The sequence below is a fragment of the Triturus cristatus genome, chromosome 3_1, assembly GCF_964204655.1.
Source record: "Triturus cristatus chromosome 3_1, aTriCri1.1, whole genome shotgun sequence".
In the NCBI taxonomy this organism is placed as follows: domain Eukaryota; kingdom Metazoa; phylum Chordata; class Amphibia; order Caudata; family Salamandridae; genus Triturus; species Triturus cristatus.
This window is the reverse complement of record NC_140583.1, coordinates 895,159,058-895,177,413: the sequence shown is the minus strand read 5'-3', so window position 1 is coordinate 895,177,413 and position 18,356 is coordinate 895,159,058. Positions and strand designations below refer to the sequence as shown.

The 18,356-nt window shown below is 45.2% G+C and overlaps 1 protein-coding gene across 2 annotated transcripts in view; it reads right to left on the bottom strand.

Moving 5' to 3' along the window:
* Positions 1-18,356, bottom strand: part of COBLL1 (cordon-bleu WH2 repeat protein like 1) — a 702,447-nt gene that overhangs the window by 476,108 nt on the left and 207,983 nt on the right. For both annotated transcript variants that reach the window (XM_085645409.1, XM_085645410.1), the window contains exon 2: positions 14,663-14,748. In XM_085645409.1, coding sequence (XP_085501535.1) covers positions 14,663-14,668 — 6 coding nt within the window. In that variant the 5' untranslated portion in view covers positions 14,669-14,748. The remainder of the gene's footprint in view (positions 1-14,662; positions 14,749-18,356) is intronic.

Below are 18,356 nucleotides of genomic sequence, written 5' to 3'. Positions count from 1 at the left end.
CCGAGGGGCCGTACACAGTTGAAAACTGCAAGGTGTCCCTGGTACCGGACAATGCAGTGGAAGTTCAACGTCGAAATGCTTCCTTTTTGGTGGTCAGGCGGGCGCAGCGGGATGAGGACATACTATACTCATTGATGTTCCCTGCTAAATTGCAGATCATTCTCGATGGGAAAACGCATTTATGTGACGATCAAAAAGATGCCTGGGAATGGGTTGAAACCTACAAGATGGAAGGACATGCTAAGCCTCGGCCTAAACAGCCTGTGGCGGTCGTGACTGAACCTGGGAAATGACCCCGGAGGCGGCGAAGGGCCACGAAGAAACCAAGTCCGTCACAGACAGCCGCTGAGAGAGCAAACGCACAGCAGACGGTACCTGAGATGCTGCAAAATGAACCTTTGACACAAGAGAAAGGCTCGGACTCTCATCAGGGTACTGAGGAATCGGGTTTGGATACGTCGGAGAGTGGACATAAGAGCCTGCCTGAGGTGACCCCACAGACGGCAGACGATTTCTTCGGCTGAGCAAAGGAACATTCCTACTTTTTCTTCCCCCCTGGCTCCAGCTCTATCCTCTTCTTCCTTTGTCCTGGCTTCTACTCTTCCTTGCTTCTTCTTCTTTTCTGGTTTTCTCCCCCCCCTCTAGCCTTTGGTGCCCCAGTCACTGGGATTTTTCCATGATCTGGATCAGACTCCATTGAATGCGGTTTGTGCCTTCTGGCGGGGGGGGGGCTGAGGGGTGGGGGGCTCCTAGGCATGGGGGCAACGGTCCTCCAGGCTGTAGCGGCATGGGAACCACACTGCAATACCACTAGATACTTATAGCTCTGGTCGCACTCCCTAGTAGGCCCTTGGTTGGTTGCCTAGGACCTAGTTGTTTTGTCATAGGATTGTGCTATGCACGGTTTTTGTAAATTTGGGCAGATGACCGTTGTCAGTCCGCTCATAGGAGTGGGAGTTACTAGTTTGGGGTTGTTGTTCGCTACCAGGAGGTCCATGAGAATTTCCGGCACTGTTGACATGGGCGGGAGCCCGGGCGCGAATTCCCTTATAGTTACATGGCGCCACAAATAGTCAGATCAAAAGGGTTCAAATTCCTTACATGGAACATACGGGTATGGGTTCACCTGCTAAGTGCTATTCCATATTGAATTATTTACGCCACAGAGGGGTCCATGTGACGTTGTTACAGGAAAGCCACCTTACGGAATCGGAAGCAGGGAGACAGACGTAGTTGGAGGGGACAGCTTTACGCAACTACTTATTCTGCATTTGCTAGGGGTGCATTGGTGTGGATTCGTCCAGGTGTTCCTTTCCAACTTACTCGGAAATGGATAGACACAGAAGGAAGGTTTGCTGTTATACTGGGAATACTGGCGGGAAAAGACATAACAATAGAGAGTGTGTATGCCCCCAACAGAGATCAGATCCCTTTCCTAGAGAGGCTTTCTGGGACCTTGGCGGGAGTAGATAATGATACTTGGATCCTAGGAGGTGACGTTAACTGTGTGTGTGATGTTGAATGGGATAGGTCTACCCCCCATTGCGCTGCACTCTGGCTTTCAATACAGCATGGGGACTCAGGGGATTGGCAGAGGGATGGGGATTAGTAGACATTTGGAGACTACAGAACGATCAGCAGAGAAGCTATTCCTACTACTCCCACCTGTATGACCTACACACACGACTGGATATTTTATTTTCCTCTGCTACACTTACCCACACGTGCTCAGGAACTGAATATCTGGAAGGGCCATCTCCGACCATAGCCCCTTGCTCATGAGCTTCACTCCTACCCCCGAGAGAACCCCAATACCCGCATGAAGGTTAGACTCTACCCTGCTTGAAGATGAAGGGTTTAAACAGATACTAGCGTCAGCATTGGTCACATTCTTCGCTGAGAATCAGAGTACAGCCAGCTCCCCGTTAATAGAATGGGAGGCATTCAAGGTGTTCACACGGGGGCAATGCCAAGGCTGAGACGAGGGATTGCTGCAGAACTGGGAAAGATAGAGCTGCTATTACAGGAGGCGGACGGGGAGTTGGCGAAGGGCGCAGCTGTCCATGATAAGATAGCGGAGCTTAGAAGTCAATACAATACTACTTGGGACAGACTACGGATACTAGACCTAAATAATTACAGGGTGCTGCAACACGAGGAGTGGGGCAAAGCAGGTAGATTGCTGGCCTGGCTGGTTAGAACTGACACGAGGGGGATACCTATCCGAAGCGTCACTGACGGCGCAGGGCTGGTGCTTTACTCTCCGAATGCCATTAACAAAGCTTTTCAGAATTACTACGCAGCCCTGTACCAGCAGCTGCGCATGGCTCCGATGGAGGCGATACTGACGTACTTATAGGTGCTGAGACTGACGGGCTTGGAGTACAATGTCTTTGAATCCCTGGCTCTACCTATCAAAGCGAGAGAAATTAGAAAGACAATTAAGGGAATGGCACAGGGGAAAACACCTGGGCCCGGTGGATTACCAGCGGATTTTTATTTAACCTTTATTGACATTTTAGCCACACAATTGGAGCGGATATATGCGCCTTCCCTGGGGGCTCATAGTCTTCCATCCACTGCTGGGGAGGCGCTGGTGATCCCATTACCTAAAACCAGGACGGCACACCCGAAAGTGACAGATTTCCGACCATTATCCATGCTAAATACTGATTTTAAAATTTTAAGCAGAACGCTGGCTTCCAAGCTCCTGCCATACATGCAGCGATTGATTCATACTGATCAGAATGGCTTCATACCCTCACGCTCTACGTCTAATAACCTGCGAAGGTAGTACAATGTCATGTTCCATAACAACCTTGGGGATTATCCAGATGCAGTTGTAATGTCAATCGACCTCGAGAAGGCTTTTGACTCCTTGAGTTGGGATTTTTTAATAACAACGATGGACAAATTGAAGATGGGTGAGGGCTGGTAAAACTGGGTCCGCTTTCTATACACAGAACCAAGTGCTTGCATCCGCACAGTCGCTATAATATCCGCATCCTATAATGTCTACAGGGGAACGCGGCAGGGCTGTCCCCTGTCGCCACTCCTGTTCGCCATTGCCATGGAGCCATTGGCTGCACGAATCCGGCAGGAAGGGGAGTGCCTGGAGATTAAACTGGATGGGTCCACCCCCATAGTTTCACTCTATGCGGATGATGTGTTGGTATACTTGCGAGATGGGGCTGAGGTGATACCAGAGATATTGTGATTACTGGAGGACTTTGCAGAGCTCTAGGGCTTACGACTTAATAAAAGGAAGACTCGTGTATTTCCGCTACGTCCCGCCTTACCAAGACCCTTGACCCTCCTGCCGGAATTACATTGGTCACCGGATGTTTTTAAATATCAGGGGATCAAATTTTATCATACACAGGCCGATTTGCTGGAGGGAAACCTTGGAGGGGCCTTACAGAGACTTCAGCAGAACGTGGCCTTCTGGCACACGTTGAAACTTCCTGTAATGGCTAGGGTGGCACTATCAAAGATGGTGATGCTGCCTCGTGTCCTATATTATTTTGTTAACCTACCCATAATAATACCACATAGCTGGTTTAAGAAATTGGACATGACCGTGAGAGACCTGGTGTGGGATGGTGGCCGAAATAGGAGTGTCGTTACAAACCCTGCGCCTTCCACTCGTGAGCGGTGGCTTAGGGGCACCAGATTTTGAAGCATATTACTTGGCTGCCCAATTGCAATGGTTGGCTAGGTGGCTCGACGGGAGAGGCCTCGATGCAATGTTGCCTCTTCCCGGCTCAGTGGTTGGGACCCTGTTGCCTAGAATGTTGGACAGACATAGAAAGATCAAACCTATGAGAGTCCTACTCTCCTTGGCTATTGCCTGTTGGGACAGATACACGATTCGATCAGGAGATATGGGACTCTACTCCCCATGTGTCCACCTTACGGGCTTACCACAGGCAGGACGGGGCCCGCCCCTCACAGGACGTCAGTTGCATGGATGGGATGATTCAGGAGTCCAGACAGTGGGAGACTGTTACAGAGATAAGGAATTGCTACCACTGACAGATTTCTTAGACTATCATGAATTGCCACCTAGGCAATTCCTGACTTACCACAGGATACGAGGTGCTATAAGGGAACTATGGGGAAATGAGACGACGGAACCGGCCACACATCCTATTCTGCATGCGAAGGTGACGCTGGGCTCAGCTGGACACTTAGTGAAATGGCTATATCAGGCGCTCATTGACATCTCCAGTTGTCCATTGAGCCGACTTTGAGAGAAATGGGAAGGTATACTGACAACCCAGCTCACTGATAAAGAATGGGAGCAAGCTTTGGGAGGCCCAAGAAAGTATCTCGAAATGCGGCGTTTAAATATTTACAATTTAACTGGCTCCACAGAACTTACCTCACGCCGCATCAGTTGAATGTAGCTTTCGGGGGTGGACCAAGCTTGTCCTCATTGCACGGATGTTGATGCGGACTTGGAACACATGATTTGGGCCTTTCCGAAAATACAACACTACTGGGTAAAGGTGGTAGAACTGATTAACAAAGTATTGTCTCTGGGGCTGGTTTGTGAACCAGCGGCTTGCCTACTGGGCATCTTTCCAAGACCCAAGGCTAAACGGCTGCGGCTCCGATTTGCGGACTAAATGGAAATCGCCACAGGTTCCATTGGTGACCAAATGGGAAGATGACTTATCCTGTTGGGTTAGAGCGGAGGAACGAGCCCTGATTAAAGAAGACAGAGTAACCAAGTGTTGCAAACCGTTTGCGGAACCCTGGGCAGAAATATTAAAAACCTGGAACACGCGTCATGCACCGATCCTGCCCTCTTATGCGGAGATGACTGACACGGAAGCCAAGGCACATTCTTGCTCGGGCCCGAGAACAGAAAAGCACTCCCAAGAAGCAACGCAAGGACCCAGTTCTCAGAGAATTAATGGTGACATTCTAGATAGATTAGTGAGAGGACAGATGGGGTTGCCCTCTATTGTCTGTGTCCCCTCCCCCCCATGGTTCCGAACGCAGAGTAGTACTCGGAAATTAGTGCAACTACTTCATACTGAGTAAGACCCCTGGTAGCTGGTTTTCAAGTTTATTGTTTTATCATATACACATACGATGGAACACGTTATAAGATTCTTTCTTTTCTTTTTTTGGCATCAGTTATAATCTACAATCAAACTGTACAGTATTTCTATATGGGTTGCGCTTATAACCACAGATTTCATCAAACTGTGTCGATAACATGGCTAATGTGGAAAGTTTATTCCCCTAAAATAGCCAAATGCCTACAACATAGGATTTACATGGCTCCTTCAGATTATGGAAAAGTAACATGTTTTAATGTTTACTAGTTGACATTTTATAACTGTGCATGTTTATGGTATCCAAAAGCAAATAGCGATGGTAAATGAGCAGTAACTCTCACGATACGTTGAAAAACTAGATATAATTGTGATTAAATGTGAACAGTATAACGGAGTACATAACGGTATAAAGATTGTGGAATGTTTACTTGAAAAATATACTAAATGCCAATAAAAATGATATTTTAAAAAAAAGTAAATACATCGCCCTTAAGAAGGTGAGGAGGTGAACAAGGCCGATATTGCACAAAGCCCTCGCTAACCAGGGAGATGTTGCAGGGATAGCCCCAGAGGCAGTGGGGACTTTATCCTGATTCTCTTCTGGGGAGAGGTCACTGCGACCCTGGAGCTTAGAAACAGTTCCATATGGTTGGAGTCCTTGGATGCATACGGTGAGAGGGGTTTAGCTGCTTTGAATGGGGTGAAGATTAGGAGAAGAAACCCAGACCAGCATTTCAGAAGGGTAAAGACAAGGCACCTAAAGCCCAGTCCGGCAAACCCATCATGCAATACACTACTGTGCAGACCCCAGCACAGCGGGCCACCAGACAGACTGGGGCACAGACCTCTCGGAGGAATCTACCAGGGCAGAGTTATTAGCTACAATCCACAGCACCAGAACGGCCCTGGATGGCAAAATTGATTAAGACTCGATTGAGGTCAACCTTCTGCAGGTAGATCTCTGGGGATTCTCAGAAATAGTAAAGGTGGCTGAGGAATTCATAGACGGCTGAAAGGGGAAGTCTGTACCCTGAACCAGCATGTGGCTAGGGTACTCCTGATGGAATATTATGTGCCTAATAGGGTTCCTTGAAAGAGCGGAGGGGTCCTCGTGGCAGACTTCTTAGAGGACTGGATTCAATGCACGTTGAAGCCATAAGGACTCTGGGATATGTTTATAGTAGAGAGGGCGCACCGGGCACTGGTGACATCCTCTCCCCAGTGCACATTGCATGAATCCTTATCTATAAAGACAGGGACTGTATTTTAAAAGCTGCCAGGGAAACTTCAGGAGCGCAGTATGAAAACCACAAAATTGCTACAAATCCTGAATACACCCAAAAGGTACAGAAAAAGAGAAAATTGTTACTGAAAGTTAAACAAAAACCCGGAGTCATGAACTTTGATATTACCGGCATGACTATGAAAAATAGTGAATGGAAAAATTACACTTCAAGAGCTTCAAGGAGGTCTAGAGGAGGGAAAAGGTCACAACTAGGAGGGTGGGCAGACCACCTGGTTGCTCGGGACGTGAGGGTGCTGCCGGAGGATATTGGTCCGCCAGACACGAGCGTGTCCCCAGAGATTGGACCCAAGAACAGTCCCCTGTGTTGTGATTTGAGACAATGGTACTATGGGAACTAAGGAAGAGTCTGTGCCAGTGCTAGAGGCATCTGAGGGTCAGACAACTTCCTTGACATCCAGGGAAACGGAGGGCAGCCTGAGTACATCTATGGACTGAACACTACTGATACCAGAGCTGGTGGTACAAGTGTTCTCCCTTTCTGAAATGATTGGTGTGCCTCTTGAGGTGGTCGAAGGGGGCGGAGTTTAAGGTGATAAAATGAAGAGATAAAAGGGGTTCGAACATTTAATCGAAGTTTCGGATATGTGCTATAGGCTTTGTCAAAAATGTGAACATTGGGTCATGCACACCCACAGGTGTAGGGCAGCTGGAGAGAGGCCCTTTGTGGTGCCTCTGGGCCGTGCCAGGTCTCGGTCTTGGGGACTCGGGAGGGTGGTGAGAGGGACAGTTTTCCTGCTTATGTTAATAACAAGCAGTAGCAATTGGTATTCGGCAAGTTGGGGGGTTGGGATTGTGTTGTTCATTACAGGTTCATCATTGGGGTACTGTACTGGTGGTCAGACCAGACAGAACATGTGGGAAAGCATGGTTACACGGGGTGGGGAATTTGGGATTCCTATGTTTCTAGTTCTAATGGAGCACTGCTCAGTTAGCGGTTTTGTGTCAGTCTGCTGCCTCTTTCCTCACCTCATACCGTGGGCCCTCAGCCCAGCTACATTCGGATTGGTCCGGCAGCTTGAGGGCTCACATACACTGCAGTGCAGACTATGACAGATCACAGATGCAACACCTACAGGAATGATCAGCTGGAACATTACAGGGTTGGGAGATACAGCAAGCTACACAGGGTCCTTTTCTTTTTTGAAGCGAAATAACATTGTAATTTTTGATATCTGTATTACCTTTTTTATATTTAGAAATCTGAGAAGGTAACATTTCATAGTAATTTATTGTGTGGCCATAATTTGATTTGTTTATACTCATTTTTTTAATGTATTGTTTATAAACTGACATGTACTTCTCAATAAACATATACCAAAAAAAAAAAAAAAGAAATAACATTGTATTGGTGGTCTACAGAAAAAACATGTTGATGATCTTGATGATGCACAAGCTGCCAGGGTGGCCAGAAAATGAAGAGGGCAGCTGTATGCCTCCACCTTCTCCACATATGCTAGAAGGGCCATGATATGGAACTCCCCTAGGGTATGTTTCGATCTTACCTACTTAGAAGCAGATGTGGACAGCCGGAATGCCCTAATTCAGGGCACTTATATGGTAAAGCAGTGAGTAATAGAGTAAGAGCTATAGTTGGCTTGCCTAGGTCCTGCTCGGTTTCAAGTACTTTACGATCCTTACACTGGTTACCGATCAAGTCGAGAATTCACTTTAAAGTACTATGCTTGGCTTTTAAGATCATGAAAGGAGTAGCTCCTCAGATCCTCTCGAATCTTTTATCTAGCTATGTTCCGACTCGCCCTTTACGATCACTGGGCCAGGCACTCGCTGTGGTGCCGAGGTTTAAGCTTAGCCGAATAGGTGGTCGCTCTTTTCGGGTAAAAGCAGCAGCACTTTGGAACTCGCTGCCGCTCGAGATTCGTGTGTTGGACGATCTTTTTCTTTTCCGTAAAGCCTTAAAAACTTTTTTGTTTTAATTTTCTCTATTTAGCTGTTCCCTCTCTTGGAATTTCATTTCAGTGTTTGTTGTGTTTTTACTGGTCATGCGCCAGGACGCCCTTTAGCTGGGGCAGCTGTGCGCAATACAAATAATCATAACATAACATAACATAATCTTAATATGAATGCCCCAGATGTAGATGTCAAATACTTTCTTTACACAATACAGGATCTCCTGACAACCTGTGTGGACGATCCAGCCTTCTGGGCTAGGGATTTCAATTGTGTCTTAGATGGTATATTGGACAGACACCCGAAGAGAGTGGGCACCAAACCGGGGATGGTGGGCCCACTCGGGGAGGTGATGGACAATCTAGGCTGTACTGATACATAGAACACACTACACCCAGACACAAAAGGATAAACCTGTCATTCTCTTATTCATAACACTTTAGTCTAGATCATATATTTGTGGCGGCCCTACCCTGACGGCGACTGACGGAATCACACCTGAGCAGATTCTTATCGGGCCGCTCCCCATTGCTGCTTGAGTGGGGGTGGGAGTGGAAACTGGAGTTGGGTAGAGCCTGGAAACTGCTACTCAAGATGTTGACAGATGAGATACACACAGAAGGATTATCTGAGACACTTATACTGTATATGGAGACTAACTGGGGGATGGCAGGGATTAGGGCCATGGAATGGGAAGCCATAAGTATATGCTCCGTGGGGAGTGTATGAATAAAGTGTATGTTGTGAAACGGCACCTCCAGAGGGAGCTATTAGAGTGGGAAGGTAAGCTGACGGAGAGACAACAAAGGGAGGAGGTGGAGTGACTGCTGAAGCAAGCCAGATAACACTTGTTGGCCTAGGGGGCTCCTATGATGACTTAACCTCTAGCTCTTGATCTATCCCATGGATTCCAGTCCCTACAGTCAAGAACTTGGGTATTTACCTCAAAAACATTCTGACACTTTGATCTCATGATAAAAAAAGCATCCTCTTAAATGTTCCTTTATTTAAAGGTGCTGAAGAAAATCTGTTCATTCCTACCTCTGAATGCCGGAAGACTGTGGTACAGACAATGGTTATATTGATGCTGGACTATTGTAATGGACTAGCATCCCCTAGAGGCTTGATTATCAGGCAGATCAGCTTATTCTGAACTGTGCTGGTACTGTCTTTGATATTCAAAAACATAACCACTTTTTCCTTTTAAAATATAGCCTTTTAAAGATAGCCATAGAAAAAATATCCTGATCAATGCCCTCTGCCTATCTCGCCTCGCAGTAATCTTCACTCTAGCTACCTCCAACTTAAATTTTTATGTTATTATCTCACCAGATTGCTTCCATCTGTCTTTATGGCCAAACTGCTGATTAAGTCGGTCAGTCAGTCAAATATTTTTATTTCTAAGGAATAAAATCTTACAGAAATGGAACATATTTTCCATATCATCAATACATAACATGCAAGTATATCATAAAAACACGATTAAATAAACTAAATAACATTACTACAAAATGGCACAATAACACAGTCCAACAAACAAAGATCCATAGTTAAATACTTTTTGAAAGATGTACCTCTTAGGGGAGTTTACAATAAGTCTAGTCAATAGACATACTTATATTCTGAATGTACAGAAGTTATTCCCTATTGAAGTGTAAATCAGCAATTAGTTTACACTATTTATGTAAAAATTAAAGTGCATTGTGCAAGATCGGGTTTAAAGAAAGCCTCAAAAACGACTGCAGCCAAACTAGAGGGCCCCAATTACCCAGTTACATAGATCAATAGTGAGCGCAAACCAAGCCCTCCTATCCTGGACTGTATGTTCTCAGTTTGTTCTGAGATCGTCCTTATGCCCTACGGCACGGTATAAGGTCATTATTCAGGGGCGACTCAGGAAAAACATTTTCTGACATAAGATGACACAATTTTATGTAAATATTGGCTGATAGCAATGGCTACACCCTGGTCAGAATATTCTTCCCTTCCTATTGGAAAAATACACAATCCACTAATAGAAGATGCACCAAATACGCTGGACCCACCTTACATGGACACTGTCCACAATTTTCAGCTATCTGCGCTTTTAAACCTGGCATCCACCACTCAGGTTTGATTCCCAGCCTCAGACGCAGTATTTTGTTCTGCACGTTCCTATCTGGTATTCTATAAAGATACGGGAAAAGATCAAGGTCCTTCTGAGCTAATAAAAAGGGGCGACAGATCTCCTATTGCTCAAATACAGTAGATCTTCATTCCAGATGGTTTCCTCAGCACAACGCCTGGCCACTTTTTTTTTTCTTCAATTAAACCCCTTCGAGCTGCATATTTGAGGAGTCTAAGCATTCCATAATGATTTTCACTAGGTTTCTCTTACCAAGAAAGGTTGCCATTACCTCAGGGAGGATTTGCACAGACACTTTATCACTAGGAGTTCCATTGTTAATCAAAAAATAGTATAGCAAGGCTCTAGCATCTGCCAAAAGACCCCAACCTACAGATTTCATCACATGCCTTATGTCTTGAATCAGTGCGTTTTTTGGTAAATCAGGCCCTGATTTCAAGATACTGACTTCTACCATTTCCCATGCGACTCGCCTTTACATAGCCAGCATCTCCTTTCCATACAGAGCCTGAGGAATTATAGTGCCCAATATAACTTTACTAAGTAGCTCATAAGTGTACCTACCGTATTTGCAGTCAAACCGCTTCAGACCATTCACTTCATCCATCAATGCCAGATGCTTGCCCCATCTTAAGTCATCTGAGAATATCATCCCCAAGGATGTATTATCTTGCACCTGCTCCAACCGCAATTTGTCTAGGAACCAGGAAAATCTCCTCTTCCACAATGCAAATAACAAAGTTTTTCTCTTATCAATATTGATCGACAACTTGTTCTCTAGACTTAATGCATCGACCTGAACCCAGTTATTACTGTGGAGTTCAATCATGAGACCCAGCAGGGCCTCAGGGATATTCCACTGTCGGAGCTTAAGCAATAAAGTGCCTCTGTCCACCCTGTAAAAGGCAGCCTGGAAGTCAACAAAGAAGCAACAAAGACAACCTACCAACTCCATCGACCTCCTTGCAACCACACACAGGGTGAAACCGTGATCTGTTGATGAGAAATTCGGCTTAACCCCTCCCTGCTCCACAGCGATAAGACCAGCACCAAATGCCCAGGAAGCTAGATGCTTTACCAAGACTTGGGCAAATAACTTGGAGGTGATATCCAATAACATTATCAAGCGATAATTGGTCATGAGCCAGTATTACATTTTAGGTGAATAGGCTTCACCATAGCTCCCCTCCATAAGTCTGGGCGGATACCGGTAATTGTAACCCACTTAAAAAACCAACGTAGAATTAGGCCCCATTTTCTGGGGTCCTTCTTGAAAATAACAGACGGAAGACCATGTGAGCCACCAGCCCTGGCGGAATTCATGTTGCAGATAATTTCCGATAATACCACAGCTGTTTGAGAATTTTCGATAACCTCTTTCTCAGATTGCAAAACACCAGAGACCACCACCAAATTTTCAGAATTTCTTCCACTATAAAGAGAATGAATAAAGATATACAAATCTTCCCACAGCTATATGTGCCTCCAAAGTGGATGGTTATATAGAGGTGATGGAATTCACCAGCTTCAAGACGTGTTTACTGTATTTCCCAGCAACAGCAGCAAACATTTTTCCCCCAATTTGTTCTATTAGATTCCCTTTTTTATAGTCACATAAAGAGCGATATTCTTTTTTTCGAGGTCTCCATTGCTTCTTTTGAGCATATGCTATTTTTAATATTGCCGAGGCACCAGCGGCACTTATTTAAAGCTCTTCTTCCATCCCGACAATCATCATCAAACCAATCACTCCCCATTTCTTTGCAGCCTCAAAATAGCTTTAGTCCAACCTTTCCCGGTTTAAACTGGGCTAACAATTGCTTCATCAATCTGCCCCCCCCCCGCCCCCCATACAATCTCACTGTCCCCTACTTGCACATCTGGGAGCGCAAAATCAATCGAGGGCAGCGCCTGGAGTGAGTCTTCCGTAATCATGATCTGAATTCTTCGATGGTATACTTCCTCCGGGACCAAAACTGCATTTTCTCGGGACTCAAAAGCTTCTTTAAGCTTTAAACTGAGTGCATTATGATCACTAGGGCCTACATCAAGAACCCTAAAAAAAAAATATTTAATGAAATTGGTGCACTAGCACAAAACAATCAATGGGCATACAGCTATTCCCATATTTAAAGGTACTAGCAACAGGAATGTCATGATTACATCGCCTGTTAACATTAATCAAATTCTGCTGAACTAAACAGGGCGAAACCTTCACTTCCCCTTCTACAGCTCTTGACACGAAAGTACTAGCGGGGATATTTAACCACCTCAACTGGTCCTTCAAAGAAACAACAAGCACTACGAATGTTGACTTTGCGTTACAATCTCCCCCTACAATAAAAAAATCTGGGTAGTCCAAGTACAGTTTTTGTAAATCATCAGCCAGATTCATAAGCTCTCTCTCTGGTACGAGGCACACTGGTGGAACACATATATGTATACAAACCATTTGTTTCAACACAACCACATCATTGAACAAATCAATTAGGCAAGTGAGCACCCATGCGCAGGAGGATTGCAGCTTTGTTTCTTTCCTCCCACATCGAACAGACACGAAAATTAATAGCCCGCCTGCAACTCCCTCTCTCTAGTCGAGGGCTTTTTGCATATTAGAAACAAAACACTTAACTACCGGTCACTCTATTAGCCAGGTTTCCTGGAGGAGCACTACAGGATAATTGCTAAAGATCTCTCTATAATTTTCTACTTTCCTAAAGGGTTCGAACCCATGTATGTTCCACACCAAGACATGTTCTGGCAATAGATGCCCTGGCTACTACCAATCAATCTTGTCAACTGCTCTATCACTCCAAGATGTGGTATGACAACCTTGTGCAAGTTGGAGAAAAGGACTTTCATCCCACCAAGGACTATATGGTTGAAAATAGGGGGCTTATTCCCTCCAAGTATTGGGTGGGTGTCTGTCTGGCCATTTCAGAGCAGTGAGACGCATCTTGATTCCCCCTAATTTGGGCTTTGTCATTTTGAAAGGCAACGGTCACTATTCTATCCTGCGACCCTTCCTGTTCCCACCAGCTCCTACCAAAGCCAGCTTTCTGTCCAAGAACCTGGTTGTAACTACCTGGTTGTGCTTTAAACTGCTGTGTTCAGCTAGGAATGTGCCTCTTCTATAATGACAACCTTACCCAGGCCTCTACCAATCTACCTCCGTGCTGTCTTGAAGGCAGATACCCTAGGCTTCCAGAGCAGTCGCTGCAGCTTCAACTCAACACATCACCCCTTCAGAGGCAAATAATAAACACATTAGCTCAGCATCTGTTAAAATCTTAAGGCCTACCAGTACCAAATCCTTTGAGTAGTGATTCTTTAACCTTTTAATATATTCTCAAAGGTACTTAAGAGCCTAGCTCGATTTATGGGATGGCTACGGTAAAGTCACGTCTTCCTCTTAGACTGCGATTTAAAGAACTGCGGCAGGCCCTAACCTTGATATCTTCTACTAACTGGTTTTTTTTTCAACCATCTTTAGCTCCTCCTTTTCCAGTTTTACTAATGGGTCCTCTCTAAAGTACTTTCCCCGGTACTTTCTCCATGTATTACTCCCCCCTGCTGGTTTCCTCCCCTGTGATAGTTTAGTCAGACCTCCTATACCCATCTCCCTAGGGGCTAGTTGTTTATCCTTTGCTGCTAATACTGCTTTAGTAGACAATTTAGTAGATGACTTCCTAAACGGGACAGCTCCATGCACACCTAGCTTTCTGCCATGTTTTACGCTCATCCTCCAGCTAGTAACCCTCCTCTCACCTCCCATTTTAAAGGACAAGCTGATGCTTTATTTTGACAGTACTCTTCTCTATCCATGGCCACTCCCTATTTTCAAGACATGGTAAGGGCACTTTGATACAAAGATCCCACAAGCAGCACAGGGGATAGTTGTAATGCTCTCATGGGACCTAAGTGGATCTTCTATCACTGGAATACACCCCATTGTCCCCCTGATCAGTCCCCTAACTGATACTTCCACACTGTAGGAGAGAATGAGCCTGAGGCCGATCTTTTACTGTACCATCAGCCAAGGAACAGAATGCACACAGACTTAGACACACTCGAATCACCTGGGTTTCAAGAAAGCCTAGAAGAGATAACCTTGCCAATAAGGGCACGAGTTGGATGGCTTTTTGTCCACAATTCATTCAGTACCAGGACAGCATTTGGTTAATAGAGCTTTATATAAAAAAATCAGACGATAGATAAATCAGACACCGTGGCATTTTCTTTCATTCTTACCTGCATCCCAGAAGAGTTCTTGATCCAGCACTCAAACTAGAAGGGATTATGGATTCCTGATCCAGGACTCTATTCTAGGGAGTAACCTGTGAAGACAGAAGGGGTCGAGGTTAGTAGCACCTCCAAGCCATGTTTCATGCACATATCTTGGTAAGAAGTCAGCAAAACAATCAGTAAACAAACTCCACGAAAAAACAGCACGAGTTAGTAGCCCACTCTCCGAAGCACATCTGGGGCAAGATGTAAGTTAACGCAAAGCATAAAGAGGCTTCAGGCGGAAAAAAATGGGGAACCAGGCAAAACGTTTTGAGAACAACAGAGCACCATATGCACACATCTCAGACAAACAAAAATGAACTATGCAACTCCAACCCAAGTTCACAGCTCTGTCAAAGTGGTATCATGGGATATGTCAATCAGAGATAACAAACTGTAAGAGGTTTCAAGAAGGCTCGTTCAGGGAGCAATCTACAGAGCAAAAGAGAAAATAAAAAACTTCTACAAATGGTATTACCGAGAGCACAGCACTAGAGCTGTCAAACCAGCACTGACGACAGATCTTTCTTCATAGTTGACAAATGATGCAAGGCATGCCGATGTTATACAATATAACTCATGGTCTTCACACTGTGTTAAATCCATGGTAGTGGGTTTGCCCTGTCAGGTGAGTTTGCACAGTACTTTGCTGGGCATGCACAGAGCACTGATGCGAGTACACAAAGCACAGTTCAGCTTGTGAATAGCCTAGAGTTAACCTACCACAGAGCTAGGGTGAAAGATTCCCAGTGAGGGTCTAAGTGTCCGGCTTAGGGTCTACAGTATGGGGAGAGGAAGCGCAGTGCATCATAGCAGGTTTCTGAAGCTGGGTGTATGCTTGACCGAGCATAAGCACAGTGTGAGTGAATGCCAGAGTGACTGTAATCAACATCTACAGAACTTGTATCAAAAACTCTGTGATAGGCTATTTTTAGTAGAATATTACTGCTTGTCCTATGAAACTGTAGCAGATTCCTCAAAATATGGTTAAAAGGAGCCTACTGGTCTACAAGTAACAATATCCTAATTAACTCAACTATAAAGTGATGGTATTCAGAAGGAGTGGTTGTTCAAATTCAGTTTCCCTACGAAGAGCTTCCTCGTGTTCGTCTGGTAAGCATGAACAGTGCTAGAGCACACTACTTTTACCAGTGCAGTTTGAAAGAGTTGTGCTTTTAACTGAAGAACAGGGGCTGATGTAGGTATTCAAGTCTGATGTCACAGTGCAGAGAAAGAAAAATATTTGGTGATTTTAGGATTTCTAGGAAATTATTCTACTTGATATCCATTAACTAAATGCCTTAAATAATACACTGCTTGCAGTATTGGTTGTCACATTTCAGTAGTTTGGGATTACTGATGTCAGCAGCTTGAAGGTCTTTTGTTACCGTCTCCCACCGCACCCTAATCATGAGACTCCACAACATCGGCATCCGCAGCAAGACCCTGGACTATATCCACTCCTTCCTCACCAGCCGAACACAGCGAGTCAGACTACCACTGTTCCTCTCAGAACCCACGGAGATCAGTTGCGGAGTGCCCCAGGACTCCTTCCTGAGCCCCACCCTTTTCAACGTCTACATGGCACCCCTTGCTGCCATTGTCAGGAACCACAGAATCAACATCGTCTCCAATGCAGACGACACCTAGCTCATCCTCTCCCTCACCAACGAACCCATAGCCGCTGGAATCAACTTCCACAGCGGGATGAAGTCAGTTGCCACCTGGATGAAAGATAGTTGCCTCTAACTCAACTTGGACAAAACCGAAGTACTCATCTTGGGACCCACCCTCTCAGCTTGGGATGACTCCTGTTGGCCCGCCGCATTGGGAACCCTGCCACCCCCACGGACCACACACATAACCAAGGTATCATATTGGACTTTTGGCTCACAATGAACCACCAAATCAACGCCATATCCTCATCAAGCTTCCACACGATCCACCTGCTTCGAAAGACATTCAGATGGATCCCAACTGAATCCAGAAAGACGGTCACTCACGACCAGCAGACTCGACTACGGCAATGCACTCTATGCCAGCGCCACCCAGAAACTCCTCAGGACACTACAGAATGTTCAAAACGCCGCAGCCAGAGTGGTCCTCAACATCCCCGCCAGAGCCACATTACCGAACACCTTTGAGAACTACACTTGCTCCCAGTCAACAAAAGAATCACCTTCAAGCTCCTCACACATACCTACAAAGCCCTCCATGAACCAGGACCAGCATATCTGAACAACTGCCTCTCATTCCACATACCCGCCAGACACCTTTGCTCTGCCCAACAGGCCCTGGCCACCATCCCACGGATCCAAAAGACCAGAGCCGGAGGAAGATCCTTCTCCTACCTTGCCAGCAAGACCTGGAACAGCCTGCCTCTCCACCTCAGACAATCCCTGTCGCTAAACCAATTCAGGAAGGATCTCAAGACCTGGCTCTTCAAATGAACTCCTGCGTCTATAAGGATCAGCAGCCCCCCTCCACCCTCAGCGCCCTGAGACCCTTACGGGTAAGTAGCCACGATACAGAAACCACGGATTAATTGATTGGTTTTGTTGACTAGGTTGGTGCCATTGATGGAGCAAAGATTCAAGAAAAGGAAACTTGCTCGGAGAAATCCCTCATTAACTTTCACTAACTGTTTAAACTGTAGATGACACGAAAACTAATATACACCGGACACCGACACGTGGTAGAAAAGCTTTACGCATGCTTAATTAATGAGAAATAAAATGCAACGCGATTAAATTCCGCTTTGTTTTTCAAAAACGCTTTGCGCATGTGCAAACCAAAATTATGTGGAGATAACGTGACTAACTTGCTTTGAGAGGGGAAAAACCTCACGCACGTACAGGAAGGACTAACATGTGGTCTCGAGGAGCCACATGCCCTGCATATGCTTGCTTGAACTTAAAAGAAAAGCTGCAGTAGTTAATGCCTTTGCTTAGAGAAATACTACTAACATGGGATAGAGTAGAAGTGGGTGGTGAACAGTGAGAATTATATGTTTGAGAAAATAACATCTGTTTATGATTCTTTTATTAATAGTGTACATTTGGGCCTGTGGTGTCACTAACAGAAGACGTGAGAAAGAGGAGATGTGTATCCCTTGTCCATGGAGCTTGTATTGAATGTTATTAAATATTGCAACAATACATGTATGAGAATTAAAAGTTGTGAATGAGCTAAAGTGTAAAGGTTTGCAAGACAATAAGAACTTTAGTAAAAATGAATATGTCAGCATAGTGTGATGAAAACTCCCCTGACCGCGTCCAATCATATTCCGTATTTAATCAATATTTGCAACTTTTGAGGGTGGGACATGTAGAAATAAACACTATAACTAGAGTGACTTAAGTTAATTAGACAGACATTGATGCTGAGAGAAAAAAGAGAGGCGAGAGATGCTAGAAGAAAAGAAGAGAGAGCAGACTGGGAAGATTTAGATCCAAATGACAGCATGATTAGATTTGAAGATTCCGGCAGAACATCGAGGAGGGAGTGAGTGCAAGAGAGGGATGCACCCTGGTGCGTTGGGTTTATAGAGAAGTCTAGTAAGTATCTGCCCTGTCCTGATCCTGTCCTATTGTTCTTTGTCTCCTGATCCTAATTCAGGGGACCCCCACAAGTCCTTTGGCCAGAGGGGTGGTTTTCA